The following is a 25491-nucleotide window of genomic DNA, read 5'->3' on the forward strand; positions in this document are numbered from 1 at the left end:
CACATAAAACACAACAACTGTTGAATGTGGAGATTGTGATCAGTGTCATTACACCTAACAACTGTTGAATGGAAACTGTGATCACTGTCATTACACATAACACACAACTGATGAATGTGGGGATGTGATCGGTGTCATTATACATAACACATAACTATTGAACGGAAAACCAATTTGCTCTGTACACATTCATTCAAATCACAGTAAAAAGTTTAAAAAATTCTTAACCATTAGGAAACAAAACAAAGTGTTAGCCATCTGTTACTGCCATGTGAAAGTGCAGCGACTCGATGACCTATAGAACAAGAGCTGGCCTCCTGAGCCCAGGCTCTGTGGGCCTGCACTGTGTTTGGACGCCTCCACCTGACCTGTGTGCAGGCCTGACCTGTATGCGGGCCTGACCTGTGTGCGGGCCTCACCTGTGCTCGGCCGTGGTGTACTTGAGCAGCTCGGCCAGCTGCAGTGGGTACTTGCAGATCTTCTGCACAGGCGTGAGCAGGAAACCATCGATGGCGATGTCTATCATCTGCTGGAGGAGGCGGCAGGCCTCGAAGAAGTGCCGGTACTTGCCCTGCTTCATGAGGCTGGCGAGTTCCAGGCAGGCACTGGGGTGGTTGTTACAGTACTCGGAGTAGATGGCGAAGCCTTCTTGCTGTGAAGGGAAAGCAGAGCAGTCAAGATGCGTGGGCCCTAGGACGGGGCACAGACATGGGAACGCACACAGGCTCATCTGAGGGCAGAGGCCAACCATGGAGGGCCAGGTGCAGCAGGTGCAGGAGTGGTGGCCCCAGCAGCTCTGGGACTGCTCTCTACAGAGGGTGAGGCCCCAAGGCAGGGAAGAGACTGTGTGGAACCTGGATGGTGTTCTCAGAATGCTGAGCCACGGAAGCCTCAGTCATGGGCTCTGTTCTGCTCCAGCCTGCTCTCTCTTTCTCATCTTTATCTTCTCTGGGAAACTGCTGGACATGTCAGGGAGCACAGACACTCTACCTGGTCACACACTTTCTCTCCATGGTGCTCTGCAGTCTGAGGGCACCGACCACCCTCTAGAAGGGGGTTGCATTAACCAATCATATTTCACAGGCACTCTGGCCCATGCATAGGACTGTCCTGTCAGTCATACTGAGTGTGGTGGGGATAGAGGCCAAGCTTTATACCTGCAGACGAGCAGCTGGGTCCCCATGGAGAGGCTGGGATGGTGTCACCCAGAGTAGCACTAGTTTGAGAAGCCTGGCAGCAGCCCTGAAACAAAACTTGTGGTCTGAGGTAGAGGGTGGTCGAAGAGGTCGTGGTACTAGGGATATTGTAGCTGATGTTAGATGGATCTTAGCTGAAAGCAGAGAATACCAGAGGAATGTCTATCTGTGTTTCATTGGGAAAGTCTGCTGTTAGGGACCTCTCCAAAGTACTGAAGAGCAATGGTGTCTCTCTGGAGACTAAGGTGCATTTGATACAGGCCATGGTCTTCACAATCACTTGTTATGCATCAGAGAGTTGGACAATGACCAAGGAGGATAGAAGGAGAATTGATGCCTTTGAGCCGTGGTGTTGGAGAAGAGTATTGAGTATATCATGGACTGCTAAGAGAATGAACAGTTTTGTCTTGGAGAGGGTGAAACCAGGCTGCTCCTTAGAGGCAAAGGTTCTGGGGCTCTGTCTAAAATACTTTGGACTTGTTGTGAGGAGAGACCAGTCCTTGGAGAGGGACATCATGCTTGGGAGGGTGGAGGGACAGCGCAGGAGGGGAAGGCCCTCTATGAGGTGGACTGATTCAGTGACTGGGATAATTGGAATGGGAGTGTCAGAGACAGTGCGACTGGCATAGGACAGAGCAGAGTTTAGGGCTGTTGTACATAGGGTCGCTATGAGTCGCAAGCGACTTGACGGCACATAACAACAATGAAACCCTGTTAACTGAAAGGGTTTACAGAGGTTCAAGACTACCCAGAGGTGCCTAAGAAGAAAGAGCTGGCTACTTATTCCCCAAATCCCAGCCACTAAAATCTCCAGGCTGCACAGTCTACTCAGACATCTAGTGGTTGAGGATTCCAGGTTGACACGACAACATTCCTCTTATGCTCTGTCCTCGGTGACAGTTAATACTTGGAGATGATCAAACACAACATGTCACAAATCCAACTCCCCATTTCCTGAGGAGACAGACCTCCTGAGCTGTGCGTACTCGTTAATGCTCTGAGACAGAAAACCCTCGAGCAGTTTATACTACTGTTTTTCTGTGTCCTCATGACCAGTCTCATCAGCTCTCCTCCAAAAAGACCCAATTCAACAAATCTGCCTTTTTCCATTTTTTTTCCCCCTGAGCTGAAACCCACTTCATCTCCCTCCTGAATCATTTGTGTCTCCAGACCTAAACCCTCTTGTTCCCTGGCAGGAGTCATCTTGTTACGCCCCCTCCTGAGGCTTCTCCCCGCCCAGCTGCCTGGACAGCCTTATGGAACCTGGGAGGCTAGCCTCTACTCCGACCATCTCCTCTGGCCAAACAGGACTTCTAACAACAGCCACAAATACATATGTACAAATATAGACACTGAGGAGGTCAGCCTTCTCACCTGCATTACAAACTCAAACCTTCTTTCAATCTATTTAAAATCCGCCCACCCTGGAGAGCCACCTCCATACATGGGCAGACCCAGCACACAGGACAGGTGTTTCTTCCTGTTGTTAGTATCATATTATCAATCCCTGAACATTCTGGCTGGAAATAGGACCTCTGAAACGATCCAGTATTTAACAGCAGTTGGCAGTCAGTTACAGATGATGAGCCTATTCCACGCTCCACGATCTATAGTCAGCCACCTTGCTCACATGCACGGATCCCAGAGTCACACAGCCTTTCACCCTAAACTCCTATCTGCCACACTTACGGTCACCCTGGACCAGTTACTCTCTGGTCTGGTCCTTTGTTTCCTTATCTGTTAAATGGGGATAAGATCTACCCACTGTGGCTGTGGAGTCAATTTCAACTCACAGTGACCCTGTGGTTGCAGTCTTTATGGAACAGACCGCCTCAGCTTTGTCCCGGGAACCCACTAACCATGTGGTGGTTTACAGTCAAGCACGTAACCCCACAGGGCTACCAGGACTCCTGATCACAGCAGTACAGGAGCTGGTGGAAGAATATCCTTAAATTATCCTTTAATGACTATAAGGTATTATTAGAAACAATGAATAATAATCAGCAAGTAATCACCTATAAGTATTATTAGAAACAACTCTGAAAACAATGTCCCAACTCTAAACTCTTTAACAATAAGGAGTTGCGCTGCTAACCCAACGTGGTACCTCTCTGACGGCTTAAATCTCCTGAGGCTCCTCAGGAGACAGACGAGCAATCTGCTCCCATGCAGTTCACAGCCTCAGAAACCCAAGAAGGTCAGCTATGAGTCAGTTTCAACTCAATGACAGTAAGTGAGCAAATATGTATTTTAAAAAAAGTGGGAGGACTTGAAATATTTAACTAGGTAGAGGATAACCATATAATAAATCTAATTATTTTCCAAAAGTAACTTCTCCATTTAATGGAAAATTAATCAACAAACACATGAGGAATCAAAAAAAGGACTCATATTATCAGGAGAGGAACAACTCAATGGCATTGATTAACTGGACATCGTAATGGAGACATAATGGGTGACATACATGTTGAAGAAAGCAGGACCCAATTTCACTTAGGTGAGGTTCTTCTTTGTTGTACTGTTTCTCAAGGTCTTTCAGGAACTTTCTTTGGAATTTGTAGATCTCTTCAATGTTTCCAAAAATAGTGGCTAGTTGTGCAACAGTGAACATTCCTGTGTGCTTGCGACACTGCCGAATATAGCCCTGAAAAAGAAAAAAAGCAAACTCTGGTACATTCACAGTGGAATACTATGCAACACTGAAGATAATAAAGAACTCATGAAGCACTGCCTAATGTAGAGGTATCTAGAGCACATTATGATAACTGAAATAAGTCAAAAGTACACAAATTGTGTAAGACCTCTGTTAGAAAAAGCTGAAGTTTTACATACAGAGAGAATAATTCTTGGATGGGTACCAGGGATCTGCAATGGGGTAGAGGAGTGAAAATTAGCGACCAGATGACAGGTACCTATTAATGGGTGATAGGAAAGGCCATATGTAATAAGAGGATACGCAGCACAATATCACTGATAATGAGAAGACACAGTGAGGTGGCAGGATTAATGGAAATCAGAGTTACAGAGAGGAAGTAGGAAAAAAGTGGTAACAAAGTGGATACTGAAACTAATGTGAAGGAACCCAAAAGTACAGAATGTTGAATGAGAGAACAATTTGCTTGGTAAACCTTCACTCAAATCACAAAATAAAGCAAAGCAAAGCAAACTTTTTAAAAAATTTTAAAGGAAGTTATTTGAACAACAGCTATTTGAACTCAAAGTCATGGTCTTGAAGTATTTTTAATTGGGCTTTTAATGTCCAGGGCTCTGTTAAAGACTTTGGTGGCACTGTGGCTTAAGCTTTGTGTTGCTAAAGAATCCACCAGCTGCTCAATAGGAGAAAGATTAGGCAGTTTGTTCTGATAAAGATCACAATCTTGGAGACTCTATAGGGCTGTTCTACTCTGTCCTACAGGTTGTTAAGGTTGGAACTGAATGGTTACTGTTCTTTGCTGGGATAATTATATGTCCATGACTACAATTTGCCATAAATTTTTTTTTAAAAAAAAAGTAAAGAGGAAAACTGCATGTGGGGTTGATTTATAATTAAAAGTGTACATTTCCAGATGAAACTCACAAAACAAGTTACTAATTTCCAGTGCCAAATCTTAACAACAACAACTGTTCTGTCGCACTTTTTCTAAACGTTTCTGGTGCTCACTGTCCCATTCCTAACAACACTGCCCAGCTGAGCGAGCATGCCACACAGACATAGCTGCCTCAATAGCTACATCAGGGCTGCCCGTGATTAATTGTGGCTGTCAGCATGTCTTCCCAAGGATTTCTGGATCATGCACCTTCTACATGCAGTGCAAACTCCCAGATTTTTCATGAGAGCATGGCGAATTAATTCCTAGTCTACAATAGCACGGCTCCATTTTGCCTTGAGTAGAAATTTGTGCAAGTCTGCATCATATGGTTAAATGCATCAAACTGACTCTAAGGCGCATACAGCCCACTGATTATTAAAAATATATTTGAACAAAAAGGCAATATAAGGAAATGGCTAAGTGCCCAGTGCACAGCTTCTGGAGGACATCGCTTGGGTTTAAAGCACAAGGCCAGCACACAGCACCCTCCCCTGACTCATTTTGATGTGCAGTATGGGCAACAGTGGGACTCCCCAGAGGGAGTGCCAGGAGCCCTGTTGTTGGCTGCTGTCCAGTCAGTGGTGACCCATGGTGACCCAGGGACAGCAGAGTGAAATGCCGACTGTGTGACCATAGTGTGCTGGAGTTACTGTTGCTTCCAGCCTCAAGGCTCACTCCCAGTCCTGTGTCAGACAATGTTCTGCAGTTGTGATCCTTAAGGTTTCCCCTAACTTTCGAAGTAGATCACCAGCACTTTCTTCTTAGTCTTACTTAGGAAGTTCTGCAGAAATCTGCCCACCCTGGCTGACCCTCCTGGTATCTGAAATACCAGAGGCATCATGTCCAGCATCACAGCCACTCAGGAGTCACCAAAGCACAGCCAGGTGAGAGGCTGCTGCTGGGCTGTGAGCGTTAGCAGAGCAAGACCACATAAATGGATGGCATATAATCAGTGCTCAACAGTTACAAGCAGTTAGGTACATTAAAAAAAAAACAAACACAAAACACCTTACAGAAAAATTCCTTCATCATGTATTCACATAGACTAAGATAGCACAAATAAGCTTCTCACTGCAATGTCTCTCTCAGGTAGGTTCACTCCCTGTAGCTTGTCTTCAGCTCTGAACTACCCTGCTGAGATCCTCGTGCCCTGACTGCCATCCAGACCGCCAACCACAGTGAAGATGGATGGGCCTATCAGGCTGGCAGAACAACGCTGCACTGGAACACTGTCTGCAGTCAGGAACAGGATCAGACTGTCAAGAGTCTACTGCAGAGCAAATCTTGTGATGCTGCAGTCAACAGCCTTCCGCTATCAATAGATAAAACCAAGTGTTCTGTTGATCCCTACAGCATAGCAGTGACTCAGAATCATGTCTGTATCTCAAATAATTAGATAAGTGTGGCTGTGCATCCCAAAAGACCTTTGTCAAGTCAGGTGGGTCTGCCAATATAGTCCTGCATCGTCCTGTGGACAGCATTGCTGTCTGTGATCCCCTGGCTCATGTCCAGAACTGGATGGGCAGGCTTTTCTTTTTAATCCTTTTGGGTCTGGGAGTGTCACTGAAACCTGCCATCATCATCGTTGTTGTGTACCATCAAGTCAGAACTGACCCAGAGCTGACCCTCAAGTGCTTTTCAGAGGCAGTAAATCACGCGGGAGGAGACCGCCCATCTTTCTCCCACAGAGAAGCTAGTGGATTTGAACTGTGTACTTTTTGTGTTGACAGAGCAACTCCTTACCACTTAGCCACCAGATCTCCATGATCATAGCAGCATGCTAAGCTCTATGGAGAGATGGAGATGCCCAGGCATGCACGAGGAGCATCGATCGGCCAGAGATGAGCCCCGTACTCCAGCATGTGAGGGGAGAATTCTATTACTGAACCACGGATGCCTCCACTGGTGTCCACAACCAGGATTAATGAACTGAGCGGGAGTCTATGCAAACCCATCTTGGAAGAAGTACAGCCAAAAAGCCCCTTGGAAACAAGAATGACAAGATTTTCTCCACATATTTTGGAGAGAGAATATTATCAGGAGAGACTGGTCCCTGGGGATCACATGCAGCAAAGTATAGGGTTTTCAAAAAAGGAAATTACTCTCAAGGAGACACAGTGGCCGCACAAGGGGTTCAGCCGAGAGGACGGCTCAGCACCGGGCTGTGTTTCATTGTATTTACACTGAATTGTTATGAATTAGAACTAATTTGATGGCACCTAACAACAATAACTGTGCATGGACTGGGTAGGCATGCATGGAGGGAGAACTGAAGAGTGCAGGTACGTGGATAAACAGGAGAGCTCACAGTCTGACTGGGGATGGAGGAGAGCCTAGCAGCAGGATCTAACCCGAGGGACGCGAGGGCCCATCCCTCACCTCGCAGATGTCCTTGAGGTGCTTGATGTACACTCGCTCTGTGTTCATGATCTCCTGGATCACGTTCGTCCTCATCTGTTGCTGGTTTTCCACATGCTTGAGGCGGGAGTGGCCTGCACCCTCATCCTGCTCCTCGCCCTGGGTGCTGCTCGAGTTCTCCACCAGCTCTTCCTGGTTGACTCGCAACTGTGGGTGACACGAAGAGCAGCTGACTTAGCGGTGAGCTGTGTACGGAGCTGAGGGCCTCTGCCTGCCTGTGCTCCCTAGAGGAAGGCAGGGCTGGCTGATGCCAGGAGCCTGGCAGGAACAGCCAGCAGGGAGCGAGCCTTGTGGTTAGACTGCTCACTTTAATGTGGCCTCATTCCTTAATGCTCTCAGAGCACCTCATACGGGTGTGACTTGCATATGGGATTACCAACCACGACAGCAGAGCTGAGTCAGTGTGCAAGTGAGAACAGCTGCCCCCAAGCCCAGGTCCCCCGATGGTACCGGACAAAGCCTGCAAGGAACCAGGTTTCCTGTCCTCATTCCGGCCCCACACCCAGTACCCTGTCTCATGTCCATGGAGGGTCGAGCTCCCACTCACCCGGACAAAGCTTGCAGGAAACCAGGCTTCCTTGTCCTCGTTCCGGCCCCACCACCAGTCTTTGTTGGAGGCCTCCAGGACCTGGATAACGTCCCCTGCCTTAAAGCCCAGCTCCTGGTCATCCATGGTCACATGGTCCCATAGGGCTTCTGCGCACACCACGCTGCCATCGCTGATGAGCTGAAATGGGATGTACGGCCACGTTGAGCACAGCACGTACAGGAGCTGGGGACCCAGCAGGTGGGGCTGGGGAGAGGGTCATTCAGGGAGAGACCTAGAGTTGGTGCTCACCAGCAGACGCCTATCCTAGGGTGTGGGGGTCCTGGTGGTGCTATGTTTAAGGCATGTGGCTGCTAGCCAAAAGACAAAGCTTCCTTTACAGTCCTAGAAACCAAGGATTGCCCCATGTCAGCAACTCTGAGTTTAAGTCTATCTTTCTTTCTCTGAGTGCCTATTAAAACATAGGTCATAATTGTGCCTCTTACCTATTAGGTCACTTTTAAGACTTATTTCATTCTGGATACTGAAATGTGCACTATCCACATGCTAACTATTGCTGCTGCTATTAATTAAAGGGATGGAAGACTCCAGTTGTCTGGAAAATAGCACCCCATGTTGACAAGGCCAGAAAACCATACTGTTGTTCTAGTCAGTGTTCTAGGTCTAAGGAAATGTTTAGTTAAAAAGAAAAAAAAATCAGGCCAGTTTGCAGGGATTGTGGATGCCGGAAAGCGGGTCCTTTCTTGTACCTCGTTGATGGCGAGCTGCTCCCCGCCTGGCTGCAGGTAGCGAGGGTTGGCCTGGCAGAGCTCCTCATAGCTGAAGTCCTCTTCACTCCCGTTGTCATCAACTAAGGCAGAGGACTCGGTCCCTCCATCTGCAGAAACTGAAAAGAGAGGTGTAGTGTCAAACACCTGGCGAACATAGGTGCTTTGAAAAGTGAAGCCACGTACCACCACGGAGAACATACTTCCAAGGGTGAAGCTATCTAGAAGATTTCTACCACTATTCTCACTCAAAATACCAGCCGATGCTGAAGTGGAATGTTTCAGACAATACCACTACCGTTAACACAATATTAACTTGTGAACGCAGATGATGAATGAGTTTCAAGTTATTCCATTAGAAATTTGCATTGTGAAGTAGATAGAGAAAATACAAACATACATAATGTTTTTAAGAAATATGCTGGTTAGTCTAACAAGAGTAGAGAAAGTTAAGGGGGACACACTACTGTTTTAATAATCAGTTAACTGTAAAGCAATGTTTCTATTGTTGTTGTTGTTGTTATGTGCCATCAAGTCACCTGCAACTTATAGCGACCCTATATGTATAACAGCCCTAAACACTGCTCTATCCTGAGCCAACCTTATTGTCTCTGACATATCAATCCCATTTCCCCAGTCACTGAGTCAATCCATCTCATCGAGGTTCTTCCTCTCTTGCGCTATCCCTCCACCCTCCCAACCATGACACTCCTCTCCAAGGACTGGTCCCTCTTTGCAACATGTCCAAAGTAAGTACAAGGAAGCTTCAGAATCCTTGCCTCCAAGGAGGAGCCTAGTTTCACTCTCTCCAGGATGAACTTGTTTGTTCTCCCAGCAGTCCATAGTATAGTTAATACTATTCTCAAATATTTCTATTATGAAAATGAAAAGTCCTAACAGTCTCCCAAGAAACACATAAGGTCACTCTTCCACTGGTTCACAAGTAAAAAGACTGAACTTTGAGAAGCAGAGTGAAGAACTACAGAGCAGTGTTTATGACCCAGTGAAGCATCCCCACTGACCCCACAGCAGTAGGTATGGTTTTGGACAAAGACCGAGAACCTGGTGGTGCAGTGGAGTAACCAAACAGTGGGTGGCTAACAGGCAAGTCCTTGGTTGGAAGCCAGCAGCCACTGTTCAGGAGAAGGATGGGCAGTAGGCTCCCACTGAGATTTACAGCCATGGAAACCCCCAATCAGGCAGGTTCTACCCTCTCCTCCAGGGTCACCAGGAGTCACTATGAATGGGAATTGACTAGACAGTGGTAGGTGATGGGTTAGGTGTCCCCCTAAGTATAGGGCTGCACTTAAGAAAGCGATCCCACTGGGGAGAAGGGGTTTTGTTTTGCTGTGTTAGTAAGGTCATACTAGTGTTGTAGAGGGTCCTAGACCTAACCACTGTTGAGTGACAGAGAGCAGAAGGGGACACCTTTACCAAAGACAAGGAGAAGAGCTTGTCAAGGCAAGGTGTGGGACTTCACGTGTGCGCAGGGGCTGCTTTTCATACCAGGGACTGCAGCAGCTCACGTTGCTCTGTGGGACTGCTGGCCTTGAAGGTCTTGGACAAACTCGGTACTTCTCCATCACTAATTCGTCTCAAGGAATGGGTGCTGGGTACTGTATGTATGCTAACTGCCATGGACATACAAGGATCAGAAACAGACTTTGTCCTTAAGGGAAAGAACTCAATGGTACAGTGGATTGAGCTTTGGACTGCTAATCCAAAAGTCAGTGGTTCAAAACCACCAGCTACCTCTTCCATGAGGCATTTCTACTCCATCCCAGGGTCAAGAGTCGGAATCTATTGGAGAACAGTGGGCTTGGTTTTTTGCTGGGTGTGGTACCCTTAAGGGATCAGTACGTTCATGAGGCTGGAATGAAGCTGAGCACTAAAGGGGCACTGGAGGGTGGCGCTGTGCAAATAACATCAAGTATTTATGACTCAAACCAAAGTGCAGAATATAATAAAAGATGCAGGCTGGGAAGGCAAGCTGAGGGTACTGTGGAGGCCCTGAGGCAGGGATGCAAGCATGGGGGTCATGAGGACAGAGTGACAGGTGTTGATGAGGAGGAAGAGTGAGTCACCTGAGTGTGAATCCCCCCTTTGAAGGCATAGGAACCCCAGACAGGTAACTTCCTCTCTGCCCTCCCTCCCTTCTTGGGAGAACAAGGACTTCCTTTCTAAGAAATAAATGTGTCAACCTCCCAGTACCTGGGCCCATAGTGGGGACTCAATGAATGAAATATTGAGATGGTGATGATAACCATGAGGACACTGGGGCTGAAAAGCAGGTTTACCACAACAGGAGAGCAGGCCTGGTGGGGTGTCTGGAGCAATGTGAACAAAGGGGAAGGAGCGGGGTCAGCTGGAGTGAGCAGTGACAGGGGCACCAGGTAAGCCTCAAGGACGATGGAATCAACACTGTACATGGTGAGTTGGAGCACGGAACAAAGAGTGATGACCACGGACATTTCAGAGGTTTCATTCCCAGTTACTGGATCCCAAACCAACCCAATGTCACCAAGTCAATTCTGACTCACAGCAACTTCCTCAAAGGTTTCCAAGGCTGTACATCTTTGAGTGAGGAGACTGCCTGCCTGTCTTTTCTCCTGCAGAGTAGCATCTGGGTTTGAACTGCCAAGCTTTTGGTTACCACCGCTACATGATATAAACCAAAAAGAAGGGCAGTTGGGAGAAGCCAGTGGACTGGGAAGGATAAAAACTGATGGTTTGAGGAAGAGGAGTTTAATGCTGTGATGGGATAGTTCCCTGGCTCTCCTTTCTTCTTCTTCTTTTTTTAAATTAAAATAGTATTTTACTATGCTTTCATGAATTTTACATAGCAAATTACGTTCCTGTTTTTCAGGGAATGTCAACATGCCTACTCACTCTGGTTTAGTGTTTCAGTTTCCCCCGTTCCCTGACAGATTCCTCTTTCTTTTAGAGTAACTGTTGACCCTTTGGTTTCACAGAGATGAATTTTCACAGTAACAGTATTTATGGGTGATGCTCTTATTTTATAAGCCAAACTGTTATTATTATTTATTTATTATTATACTCTAGGGCTCACTTTTGCTTAAGGCCTGGAAAGACCTTCAGGGTGACCACCTCAGGGGATTCTCAAGTGTTAGCTAGCCCAGTAAATGCAAGCTTTCCCCCAACTCTAACTTCTGTTCCAACATTTTCCTCCACTTCTAGCAAGGCTACATCTAATGTTGGGCCTTTATCAGATGCTATTCCTCTTTCTCAAAGACTTAGAAATGAAAAGTTTCTAGTCATAAGGATGCCCACTTTCACCACTTCTATTCAATATTGTATTGAAAGTACTTGCTGGGGCAATATGGCAAGAGAAGGAAATAAGAGACATGCAGATCGGCAAAGAGATGGTGAAAATGTCGCTATATGCAGATGGTAACCGTGTACACAGAAAATCCCAAGGACTAAACAAAACATTATAAGAGCTAGGAAGCCAGTTTAATAGGGTGGCAGGATACAAGATCAATATCCAAGCCAGTGGGGTTCCTCTACAGTAACAAAACAGAAAAGGAAAATAAGAAAGCAATACCACTTACAATAGACAACCACAGACTTAAATACTTAGGAATAAACCTAACCTAACTGGAGACGAAAAAGACCTTTACAAAGAAAACTACAAAACACTTCTATAAGAAACAATAAAAGCCTTATGTAAATGGAAAAATGTTCCTTGTTCATGGGTAGGAAGCCTCACTATCGTGAAAATTACAATCTTATCCAAAGCAATCTTCATGTTCAACACAATCCCAATAAAAATACCTAATTCATTTTTCAAAATAATAGAAAAGGCAATTGGCAAGTTTATTTGGAGAGGAAACAAGTTTATTTGGAGAGGAAAGAGACTTTGAATAAGCAAAGCCCTTCTGAAAAACAAGAATGAAGTGGGGGACAAAGCACTCCCTAATCTCAAAACCTACTACTCAGCTGTAATAACCAAAACCTGCATGGCACTGGTACAATGACAGGCATATAGACCAATGGAACAGAACCGAGAACCCAGAAATTAATCCATCTACCTACGGCCAACTGATATTCCACAAGGAAACAAAACCTATCAGATGGGGAAATGACAACCTCTTGAACAAATGGTGCTGGAAAAACCAGACAGCCACCTGCAGGAAGCTGAAGCAGGATGCACACCTCTCACCATACACAAAAATCAACTCAAGGTGGATCAGAGACCTAGCGGTAAAGGCCCAAACCATAAAGATAGTAAGAGACAAAGCAGGACCAAGCTTAGAAAGCCCAGTCCAAGGTATGTAGAAGTTGACAAATATAGCCAGCAATACACAACCAAGAGAGGATAAAAATGATAAATGGGACCTTCTAAAGATTAAATTCCTGTGTGCATCAAAAACTTTTTCCAATAAGGTGAAACTGGGGGGGGGGATTAGGAGTATCGTTTCAGTCAAGGGTCTTCTATCAAAAGTTTAAAGAATCCCACAAAACTTCCACAAGAAAAGACTGATAATCCAATTACAAAATGGGCAAAAGACACGGAAAGACTTTTCACAGATGATGACATTCACATGGGTAATAGACACAAGAAGAAATTTTCAAAATCACTGGCAGTAAGACAGATGCAAATCAAAATAACAATGAGATACCATCTCACCCCAGTAGCAGTGGCAAAATTTAACAGGACAGCAAGCAATGTATGTAAGAGAGGATTGTGGAGAGACTGTGACTCTTAACACTGTTTGTGGGATTGTAAAATGGTATAACCACTCTGGAAGGCAGTCTGACATTTCCTCAGAAAGCTGAGCATACATATTCCATATGACCCAACTATTCTCCTGCTAGGAATATACCCTGAAAAGATTAGAACTGAGACACAAACAGAGATCTGTACACCAGTATTCACAGCAGCATTATTTACCACTGCAAGAACATGGAAACAGCCCAAATATCCAACCACATCTGAATGGATTGAGAAATTGTCGTACATTCACATGATGGAATATGCAGCACTCAGGAGCAACGATTTTGAATATTACTACATAACTTATGAGGGACAGAAGAGCATTATGCTAAATGAACTAACTCAATCTCATACAGACAAATACTGCATTAAGACCATTATTGCAGAAATAGAAAGATAACTACGAAAGCATATATGAAGATCTAAAAAAAGACAGGAAATCCCCAGTGACATGGATTGATACAGTGACTGCAGCAATGCGATCAAGTGTATCAGAGATGATGAGGATGGCACAGGATAGGACCGGCTTCAGGTCTGTTGTTCATAGGATTGCTATGAGTCATACTTGACTCAACAGACCCTAACAACAGGAACAATGGGGGCTCTGGTGGCCTAGTGGTAAGGAGATGTGCTGCGAATCCAAAGGTAGGCAGTTTGAATCCATCAGCTGAAGAATCTATCCACTGGAGAAAGATGGGCAATCTCCTCCTGTGCGAGTTTTAGCCTCTGAAAACCTGAAGGAGGGTTAAGTTGTGAGTTAGATCCAACTTGACAACACAATACACCCCGACCACCACTCAGGGTTATGGCAAGGGAGAAACCTACATGGCTGGGATCCTGATTTGCATTTTCAGCCTCCCAAACTGTGAGAAAATAAATTGCTGGTCTTTAGAGTCTGGTGCAAGTTACGTTACAGCAACATTAGGGAACTAAATCAACTCATGTGATGATGAATTCAAGCCATATATTCAAAATGAGAAGCCTACAGATTGTAAATAGCCTTTAAGCCAGACCCACAAAGCCCATGTCCACAGTACAGAGAAGACAGGTGAGAATATGGGCATACAAGACACAGGTGCCCCTGATCAGGCCCAGTTACCCAGTCAGGACCCCTAGACACTTCCTCAGCCCTCTAGTTAACTGAATGCCGAAGGAAGCAGTTTCTGGTGACCTCAGACTGCATGGTTTCAGGACTCTGGCTGACACAAGAGCCCTTTTGGCACAGTGTATAAATGTACCAGCGATTTGAATCTACCAAGTCTTCCAGGAATGGGGAGTAACAGACATGGTTTTATGATGGGATGAGTTACGTGGAGGTGTGAGGGTGGCTGCTAACTCAAAGGTTGGAGGTTCAAGTCTATTAAGTGGCTCTTCTTAAACAGATCAACTTCCTAAAAAAAAAAATCCAGCCACTGAAAACTACTAATACAGTTCTACTCTGGCCCACACGGGGTGTCCACAGACAGGGTCAACACCACGGGGATGGTTTTTCATTTGGGGGCTTACTCCTACCATGAAGACAAGGAGGGTGAAAGACCAGAGGATAAGGTATAGGGAAGGAATGGAGACTAAAACAACCTGGGTAAATAAATGTCCCTGTGTTCCAAACAAGCCTAGCTGAAAGGCAGAACAAGACCCGTGATCACGTTCAAGCTCACTTTTTCCATGGGTAAGTGGGAGTATGTTTACATGCTTGCCCTCCTCAGAGTTCATTCTTTTCTCTCCCTCACAGCCCACATCCGGGCTACCAGCAAACCTTTGGCGTGACTTTCACAGCACACTCAGAATCCAAGCACTTCTTAGTCTCCTCCCACATCTCCCTGGACCCTCTGGGGGCTCTGAAGCCACTAATTAGTCAGATCACATCATTCCTCTGCACAAAACTGCCTACAGGACAGGAAGCCAAAGTCCCTGCAGACCCTCACTCTCTCAATGCATCACCCTCCACTCCCCCCAGGCCGCCTTCTTCCTCCTCTGAGGCTCCTCCCTCAGCAGATCCACCCACTCATACTCAGCTCTCCTCCCATGAGCTGTGCCTGAGCAGGACTTCCCAGACGGCCCTATTTAAAATCCATCGACATCAATTCACACAAAAAGGACCTCTCCAAAGTGTTAAAAATCAAGATGCCACTCTGCAGACTAAGGTGTGCCTGGTCCTAACCATGGGATTTTTAAGTCATTTGATAGACAAGAGAAAGATGGACAAGAATAAGGAAGACTAGGTTAAGAACCGATGCCTTTTAACTGTGGTGCTGATAATGAGTATTGAATTCACCATGGACCGCCAGAAGAACAAAGAGATCTCTCTTGGAAGATGCAAAATGAGATGAATCCTTAGAAATGAGGATGGTGTGACTGTGTCACACATACTATGTTATCCAGAGAGGCCATTTTCCGGAGAAAGCAGCCACATCTGGTAACGTCCTTCTCCTAAGGAGCATTCTGGTTGCACTTCCGAGACAGATTTTTGTTTTTCCTGTCAGTCCATGGTCCATTCACTACTTTCCACTAATGTTGTTGTTACTGATTGCTGTCTAGTCGAGCACGACTCATAGCGACTCCATGAACAAAAGACCTAATGCCTTTCTCTAAGTTTCTCCAAGTTCATAGAGTTCTGTGGTTGAGAAAGTGGATGCCACTCCTGCTTCAAACCTGCCCTACAACTGGGAGCTCCACAAAACACTGTCCGCATTGGGAAACCATTATGGTATTTGATATCCCAATGGCACAGGTTGAAGGCTTCAATTCCTTCTTTGCTTTTCTTTATTCATTGCCTTTCACATGTATATGAGGGATTAAAAGACGATGGCTTGGGTCAGTTGTACCTTAGTCTTCAAAGTGCTATCTTTGTTCTTTAACACATTAAAGAGGTTACTGACAGCAGACTTGCCCAATGCAATACATATTGCATCATGGGGAATAACAGCAGTCAACTGACGGGGCATTTAGAATGGACACTGTTTTATGGGAAGCAGGTCATCTAATCCTCCAACAGCAATCTGAGTGAACGACGTTAAATGTCACAACCAGTGTGTGAAGCGGGCACCACTCTTACTGTCCCCAGGGCTGTACTACTGCCTCCAGAATTACCTCCATGACAAAATTCAGGAGACAATGATGACCCCTGCCGATGTCGAAAAGAGTGGCCACCGCTCAGCATTCCCACCTGCATCCTCTCCCTTCTTCTGAGAGCCGCCTGATGTACAGACACCCTGTTTTTGGCTAACTTACTTGCCCTGCTCTTCATCCTGTTGCCAAACATCAGTGACATGATTTCTATTTCCACTTTTTTTAAAAAATTTTTTTTACACTATCTTTTTTTTTTTTTAAATTTTAATGAACATTTACAGAGATTTGGGGTTTTCATTCATTCATTGTTACACTATTTTCTCTACTCCTCCCCAGTTCGTTATTCTTTTTTTCCCCTCCTTGAAGTCTGTTTTAATTGTCCAATTGCCACAGTGCTTGTCAAAGCCAGTTCTGATTAATCTCCTTTGTCAGTGTGTCCTTTGTTATTCCCTATCACTCCTCCCTGAGAGAGACTTCACCCTGATTCATAAGGAAAAGGGGATGGCATATTCTCTTAGCTACTTCCTGCTGAAAAGGGATGAGGTTTCAGGGTAAGATCTTCTCTCACTACTCTCAATTTCCATCTTTAACTCTTCTCTTCATCAAAAATATGAACTAGACCATCGATTGCTAAGAGAACACTGTGTCTTGTAAGAAGTGCTGTCAGAGTGCTTTACAGAAGCAGGGAGGATGGTGAAACTTCATTTCAAACTCCATGCGTGTTATCAACAGGGGCCGGTCCCTGTAGAATGACTTCATGCTTGGTAACGCTGAGGGCCAGGGAGAAGACCCTCAGGAGCTGGAGGGACACAGTTCAACAAAGGGCTGCATCAGAGCAGCAGTGTGAGTGGGACTCAGCACAGACGAGTGGTGCGCCACTGTGCTGCGTGTGGGGTCGACAGGAGCTGGAGACGACTTGTCAGCAATGACTTCACGTCATTACTGTCATTGGTCTCGAGTTTCTTTCTGCTGGATGATCTCCAAGGCTTTCTACTGCATCCAAGGTCCTGTAATCCAGATGAATCTGACCCAGGTAGATTTTTCCATATCTTGTATCTCGATGGTAGAGATTCTAAAGCTGAATTTGGGCACTCCACTGGTATCTAGGGTGGGTTTCTGTTATCACCCCCCTACTCATCTGTTTCTCTTCAGGATGTAAATTTCTTCAGGGTAGAACAAAGCCCTTCTAGGATTGTATCCCCAAGCGAGCCCAGTTACCTGCTGTAGAGAACCAGCCCGCTGCGGCCCAGTCGGTTCTGACTCAGTGCAGTCCTCCATCAGGCTTCTGAGGCTGCAAAAGGTCAATGTGAGAAGGTGGCTTCCCCCTTCTTCTGCAGAACACTGGCAGGTGACCCTTTGTCAGCAATGCAACATGTAACAGGCTGTGCTATCTGAGCTCCTTAGAAGTAGAGAAGACATCCAATAAGCATGTTTTTAATGCAACAGCAAATTCCTGTGGGAAACTGAGGCCTCAAGAAGTGAACAGGCTGACCAGTGATGAGTCAGCAACTACATGCTGATGGTGCTGCCAGATCCATTCCAGGCCTCATCCCGACTTTACCTGGAAAACTCTCCAGGCAGCTCTTCTTGTACATCCCCTTGCCTTCTTGTTGCTGTTAGGTGCCATCTAGCCAACTATGATTCACAGCAACCCTTTGAACAACAGATCAGACCCTCTATCCTGAGCTATCCACTTGCTGTCATGTTTAAGGCCCTCTGCGGCAGTCACTGTGTCAATCCATCATGCTGAAGGTCATTTTCTCTCTCTCTGACTTTTTATCTTTTCCAGAATGTGTCTTTTTCCAAGGACTGATCCATCCTGATAACATGCCCAATGCATGTGAGACAAAGTCTCATCATCCTTGCCTCTAAGGAGCACCCTGGCTGCACTTGATTCAAGACAGGCTTGTTGGTTCTCTTGGCATTCCACTGGATATCTAGTACTCTTCACCAACACCACAACTCCAAGGCATCAGTTCTTCTTTGGTCATCCCTATCCACTGTCCAACGTCCAGATGCACAGGACACAGCTGAGAGGATCACAGCTTGGACCAGGTGCACCTTTGTCTTTAAACTCACATCCCTACTCTTCAGCAATGTGGAGAGGTCCTCCACAGCAGGTATCTCTAATGCAAAGGACACGCTGCTCCTTCTCCTAGCCGCTCCTTAAACAACTTGCCAGGTAATATCTTAAAACAGTGGTTTAGTTATATTCACAAGAAACACCACCCCAATAAACCAGAGTCAACCTGGACTCATGGCAGTTCCACATGTCAGAGTAGAACTTTCCATAGGGCTTTCAAAGCCGAGTTTCTGGGAGTTGACAGGTAAACCTTTCTTCTGGATGGGCTCGAACCACCAATCTTCCAGTTAGCAGCTAAGCACAATGGCAGTTTACATCCCCCAGGGCTTACTAACAACAACATGTGTACACTGGTTCTCTACTGTTGTGTACCACTGGGCCAGAACTGACCCACTGCTGATCCCCTAGCAGATAAACCCTCCTGCAGAATTTTCAAAGCCCTCTGTAACTTGACCTCCTTGATCCTCAAGAGCCCAGGGCCCTCCTCATCTGACAGGCCTCTTCACTGCTGCTGCCTAAACACACCAGCCTGTACCATCATAGCTTCTTCAAACCCTCTTCCTGACTTCACTAAGCCAGTGGATTTTCATCCAATTCCTATGGGCCCCTAGACCTTCAGGGCTTTTTTCCTTGGATTTTAAAAAAACCAAACAAAAACAGCCAAGAACTAGGGGGATTTTACATGCATTTTATCTAACCTACTGCTGTAGTGTTAACTGTGACTCAGCAATTCAGCAGGCCAGGGCGGAAGGGCCCACAGAGCTGTGATCTTGCTGGGGCTCACTGCCTCATCCTCCTCTCACAGAGCAGCTGGCCAACATTTGCATTAGCCACCGTGTGCTTAAATCAATGTGCTACCAAAGCTTCTTTATGTGATCTGGAACTGCTATAAATTTTCAAAATGTACCTCACCAAAATCAGGAGAGAGGAATATTGTGTAATAAAAATGTAAGTGGCATTCTGTAGGATTTCTTTTTTTTTGAATCTTTTTCTTTGAGGAGTTTTAGTTTTCATTTCTTTCTCTGCCCTTCTTTTAATGTTTTTTTTTTTTTAAAACTATGTACGTTAAAGTTTACAATGCGGATCAGTCTTCCCTTCACCCACTCTTACATATTTTGCTTGATTTAACATTAGTAACAATACGTCCTCTGTAACCCAACTTTCCCATTCCTCACTTAAGTTCTGATTTCCCTTAGTCTTTCTACCCTGCCCCTTCCTGCCTCCAAGGCTTTATTTACCTCAGGGCAGAGGATGCTCTTCTGACCCTGTCTGGTTGTTCATTCTCTGCCTCCCTGTTGTGACTTGTCCCTCACAGGCCTGTCTATTATTTGTCTGAAAGGTGTTTCTGGGATGGGGTGTAGAAAAGCCATTTTGAAAAACTATGTTGTAAACAAGAAAACTAAGTAAAAAAACCTATCTTGTAAGAAGTAGTTCAGGCTGCTTTGAAGGAAATGGCAAAAACTAAGGCTCCAGGAAGAGATGGTATACCAATTGACATGTTTCAGTTAACAGATGCTGCCATGGACGTGCTCACCAAGTTGTGCCAAGAAATCTGGAGAACAACCACTTGGCCAACTGACTGGAAGAGAGCGATATTTGTTCCTATCCCAAAGAAAGGTGACCCAACAGAATGTGGAAACTACAGAACAATCTCACTGATTTCACATGCAAGCAAGATTTTACTGAAGATTATCCAAAAACGACTGGAACAGCACATCAACAGAGAGCTACCAGAAGTCCAGGCTGGGTTTAGAAGGGGTCACGGTACTAGAGATATTGTAGCTGATGTTAGATGGATCTTGGCTGAAAGCAGGGAGTACCAGAGGAATGTCTATCTGTGTTTCATTGACTATGCAAAGGCATTTGACTGTGTAGATCATAACAAACTATGGCTGACTCTGAGAAGAATGGGAATCCCAGAACACTTGATTGTTCTAATGCGAAACTTATACTTGGACCAGGAGGCAGTCGTCAGAACAGAGCAAGGGAACACTGCATGGTTCAAAATTGGGAAGGGCGTACGCCAGGGATGCATCCTATCTCCATACCTTTTCAACCTATATGCAGAACAGATTATCCGGGAGGCTGGGCTCTATGAGGAGAAATGTGGGGTCAAGATTGGTGGACGATTTATCAACAATCTGCGTTATGCGGATGCCACAACTCTGCTTGCTGAAACTGAAGAGGACCTGAAGCGCCTGCTGCAGAGCGTCAAGGACTGCAGCCTACAATATGGATTGAGGCTCAATGTCAAGAAGACAAAGATTCTCACCACTGGACCAACTGGCAGCATCAGGATGGATGGTGAAGAGACTGAGATTGCACACAGCTTTAGTTTGCTTGGCTCCATAGTCAACAGTCTTGGCACCAGCAGCCAGGAAATTAAAAGGCGCATTGCCACGGGAAAGTCTGCTGTTAGGGACCTCTCCAAAGTGCTGAAGAGCAATGGTGTCTCTCTGGAGACTAAGGTGCATCGGATACAGGCCATGGTCTTCTCAATCACTTGTTATGCATCAGAGAGTTGGACAATGACCAGGGAGGATAGAAGGAGAATTGATGCCTTTGAGCTGTGGTGCTGGAGAAGAGTATTGAGAATACCATGGACTGCTAGGAAAACAAACAGATTTGTCCTGGAAAGGGTTAAACTGGGTGGCTCCTTGGAGACAAGGATTCTGAGGCTCTGTCTAACATACTTTGGACATGTTGTGAGGAGAGACTGGACATCATGCTTGGGAGGGTGGAGGGACGGCGCAGGAGAGGAAGGTCCTCTATGAGGTGGATTGATTCAGTGACTGGGGTAATGGGGATGGGAGTGTCAGAGACAGTGCGATTGGCACAGGACAGAGCGGAGTTTAGGGCTGTTGTACATAAGGTCGCTGAGTCGCAGGCGACTCGATGGCACATAACAACAACAACATCTTGTAAACATGGAATAAAACTGCCTTTAGGTGAATTTTCTTCTAACCCCCCAAACTTGTCCCAGATGGAATCAAGGAGAGTAGACATGGCGTGCTCTCTCCATAACCAGTCAAACTGACCCTCCGAGAGCCTGGCAACAACCGATGACGGTGATTCTGAGACACCACCACCAGTTCCAGGGAGCAGGAGTGTTTCCACAGACGTCAGCTGAAGGGAGAGCACCTGCATCTAACAGTCAGTGTGAAGCAGCCTCGCCTGAAGCCTCCCCTGTGGCTCACCATTGTTCTGGATTCTTCCGTCACTCACCCCACTGGCTAGCCCTTTACTGCCTTGGTCTCCCTCAGTCTAAGTTTTAAGATTCAATCTCTCAATTTTACCTGTTTGGCATCCCGGAAGAATTTACTAACCCTCTTGCTGAAGTGACTCCCAGAGGTAACTCCCAGGCCCTCGGTTCCAGCTGAACCTTGAGGAACAACTGTGGGGCTCTCTAAAGTTTACACAGGAGCCCTGATGGCATAAGGAGCTCTGGTGGCTTAGTGCTAAGGAGTTGCACTGCCAACTCAAAGACACATGGTTTGAACCCACCAGCTGCTCTGCGGGAGAAAGATGGGCAATCTCTTCCCATGTGACTCAGGCTCAGCTATGAATCAGTTCTGACTTGAGAGTACATAACAACAACCACCACCTGAGGTCTAGTGTGTACCTTACCAGGCTGCTAACCAAGAGACTGGCAGTCTGAACCCACCAGCTGCTCCTCGCAACTGGAAGCAGTGGGCTAGGGTTTGGATCTACAAGTTCAGAGATGGTTTATGATTTCTCAACTCTGCAAGTCTCTGAATACCTCAATTAGAGAAGACATTCAAAGAATTTTTAAAAGGACAAACAAATAATCAGCTTCCATACTTCTCAAAAAGTGGCAGACTTCTGTCATCAAACTTCAGTGTAACTTAAGCTTTTTATACTGGTGATAGGACCAAACCTACCAACTGAGTGTAAAGGAGAGCTTTTATGACAGGAAGTATCAAGCACCATAAACAACGTAACAACTCTTGACTCTAAAGCATTTGTAGAGGGACAAGAACTTCCTTGAGCACTCTGATTTGAACACATAGAAGTAGAGGCACAACATTCTAGTCCCCATTCCTTGCATGGGAACCCAGTGGCAGGCAGGCTGTCAGAGCACAGGAGTCCCAGGCCCATGCCTAAAGTCCCAGGCTGGCCACGGTAGCACAGCACTGCCCCTTCTCCCCTGGTCTGTAAAGGTCCATGTGTCTGCTAAATTAAAGGCAAGTAAGAACTACAGTGGTGGGCTTTCTCATCAGACATCTACGTGATAAACACAGCAATAGCTGTTTCCTCAGGGGCGTAGAACCCTGTCAATGCCAGCCACCCCACTGAGGGCCCCATGGGGAGTGGGGTGTCTCTTTGGGGGATTCCCCGCACTTCTCTGAGCCATCAGGGAAATTCCCACACGTCCAGTCCCATCATCTGCTAAAAACACTGCAGTGACACGTCGACTTCCTCAGTCACGCTGCCCAGCTTTAAACCGGAAATGGCCAAGGCAGGCATGAATATTTTTTGCTTCCACAAGGATGCTGCCCTAGGGGACAAATGCCACAAAAGACAGACAGAAGTCAGCCTTGGAAGTGGACATTAAAATGTGCTCTCCAGCATATTCCCTCCTCCTTTTCCGTGGCCTGTGGTTCCTGGAACACAGGCCCAACCACACAGAGAACTTAAAAATATACAAACCCCTGCCCTACCCTGTACCCAGTGAACTTGGGACTTAGGGGTGAGGGGAGGGTAGAAATCTATTTGTAAAAGCTCTCCAAGTTAAAACCTTTGTACTTGAAATCTATTAAGAGACAACCTACAAAATGGGAGAAAATATTTTGGATACATGTATCTGATCAGAGCTAAATATTTTGTGTGTGTTTGAGCTCAGCAACAAACTGTTGACTGAGCAAGTCAATCAAAAGTGGACAAAGGACAGAGGTAAACATTTCACCCCAGAAATGGCTATGACAAGTCCCGAGGGAGATAGAAACCAACACAGACTCACAGCTGACCCCCAGGGAGGCTTTTGGAGAAGACTCTCACCTTTCTCCCTTGGAGGTGCTGGTGGATTTGATCCAGCCACCTTTCTGTCAACAATGAGACTCCCAGAGTTCCATTCTCATTAGGACAGATAATATCAGAAAGCAGAAATAATGGTGTTGATGGCTATGTGGAGAAACTGGAACCCTCAATAATGTGGAGTCCAGCAGAAGCTTGGGCCACCGTTCCCTTAAACCTGACCTGGCATGGACACACTTTGTTGCCAGTCTCAACAGCAAGCCACTAGCTAGAGGGTGAATGCTCTCTGTACCAACCAAGGGCACAAAATCCCCACCTATGTCACTCCTGCACCAGCAGCACTTTCCCACCCACTCTGCATCCTGTGCCCTTCTCACCTGCAGAGCTCAGCTTCATGGTCCCTTTGCAATGAACATCTCTTCATCTCCTAGCTCTGCCAGATCCTTCAGTAACCGCCTGTCCTCCTGCACTAAGGCTGACCTCTGTTTCACTGTATTACAGCAAGCAGTGTGCATGTATCTCCTTACATTCCTTACTCCTGCCCCAACTAAGGTTCCTCAGGGACAAGCAGTGTGCTTACTGATCAACGCCGACTGTATTATAAAGCAAAGAACATCATGTGTACCCTAGAATTTAAATATTACCAGCAGAAACTCATTATTATGTCTAAGCTAGACTCTCAAACCATAGCCTATGTATCACATTCTTTAGTCTTTTAAAAACACTGGCAAAAAGTACAGAGTCCTCAAAATGGACTTAGTAGCCTTCAATGAGTCTCTTTTAAGTAGCTCTTGGTGGTACAGTGTGTTCCATGTTGGACTGCTACCTAAAAGGTCAGTGGTTCAAATCCACCAGCCACTCAGGGGAGAAGTGAAGAAAATGACCTCCCTTTAAAGGTCTGGAAATCTGAGGGAAGGTCACCAGATGTAAGAATAGACTGCATGGCAGTGTATCAGTGTTTGTTTATTACCCTGGAAGGTGGGGCACCTATTAAGGAGGCCACACTGGTGGAGCAGTGTGCAATGTATCAGATGGCTAACAGAAAGGTCGATGGTTCAAACCCACCAGGCCAGGAAAAAGACAGTTTCATCCCATAAAGATTTTCAGCTTTGGAAATCTGGTCAGAATTTGGAAATGAGTCAGAATCAACTCAGTGGCAATTGGGGGGTGGGGGCGGCGATGTTTGATAGCACAGTGCTTAAAACACTGGGCTGTTAACCAAAGGTTCGAAGTATGAATCCGCCAGCTGCTCTATGGGAGAAAGATGTGGCAGTGTGCTTCTGTAAAGATTTAGCTTTGGAAACCCTTTGGGAAGCTCTACTCTGTGGCTTTGTGTATATGTTTGTGTTTGTGTATGGAGTATAAAGTCTAAGAGTCTCTTAAGAAGTCCTGGTGGTACCCTGGTTAAGCACTTAGCCATCAACCTATCCAGTGATTTGAATCCCTCCAAGTGGCTCCACAGGAGAAAAATCTGGCGATATGCTCCCTTAAAGACACCTTTACCAACAGCCAAGAAAATCCCTGTCACAGAGTCCCTGTGGATCAGAAGTGACCGGGTGGAACCTAACCACACATGGGTCTTTTAGAAGCAGCTCTTCCCAGCACATATCCTATGTCTACTTAGAGGAAGTTATACTGTAATGGAGTTTAAGCTGAACAAAATTCCTGAGGGTAGATCTTAATGAACTAGTTTAATACGTGGGTGGGTTTTTATTTAAATTGAGTGTCATTAATTTCTTCCTACTTTCAATTTCAAGCCAAAACTTGCCCTGTACTTGTATCACACATGTACACAGCCTTTCAAAATATTGTCTTTCGCAGGGAGGGGTGGGCAGGGAGAAAAGTGCAACAATGAATGAATGGAAATCCAAAGTCTCTGTAAATTTTCATTAAAATTAATTAAAAATTGATTAAATTTCTATTAAACCATAAAAATTTAGAATATAACAATATTTTAAAAGTCTGCTTTGAGCACTCTAGTCTTTTAAGAACTTATTTCAGTTCACATACTTTGGGTGTGCCAACAGGAGGGACCAGCCACCAAAGGAGGACATCACACTTGGTAAAGCAAGGTCAGCAAAAACCCCC

General features: G+C 45.7%; 1 protein-coding gene across 3 annotated transcripts in view; it reads right to left on the reverse strand.

Annotated features, from left to right (window-relative positions):
* Nucleotides 1-25491, reverse strand: part of SPATA13 (spermatogenesis associated 13) — a 112572-nt gene that overhangs the window by 14463 nt on the left and 72618 nt on the right. For 2 of the 3 annotated variants that reach the window (XM_006894113.1, XM_006894112.1), the window contains exons 4-8: nt 8501-8637; nt 7752-7931; nt 7166-7351; nt 3661-3840; nt 420-652 (exon numbers count right to left, since the gene is read on the reverse strand). In XM_006894113.1, the coding sequence (XP_006894175.1) occupies nt 420-652; nt 3661-3840; nt 7166-7351; nt 7752-7931; nt 8501-8637 (916 nt within the window). Of the gene's footprint in view, nt 1-419; nt 653-3660; nt 3841-7165; nt 7352-7751; nt 7932-8500; nt 8638-13282; nt 13302-25491 lie in introns of those variants that run through there. The other variant, XM_006894114.1, reaches the window with a different exon arrangement.

Source organism: Elephantulus edwardii, unplaced genomic scaffold (assembly GCF_000299155.1).
Source record: "Elephantulus edwardii isolate Elephantulus edwardi_28Jun2011 unplaced genomic scaffold, EleEdw1.0 scaffold00135, whole genome shotgun sequence".
Taxonomy (NCBI): domain Eukaryota; kingdom Metazoa; phylum Chordata; class Mammalia; order Macroscelidea; family Macroscelididae; genus Elephantulus; species Elephantulus edwardii.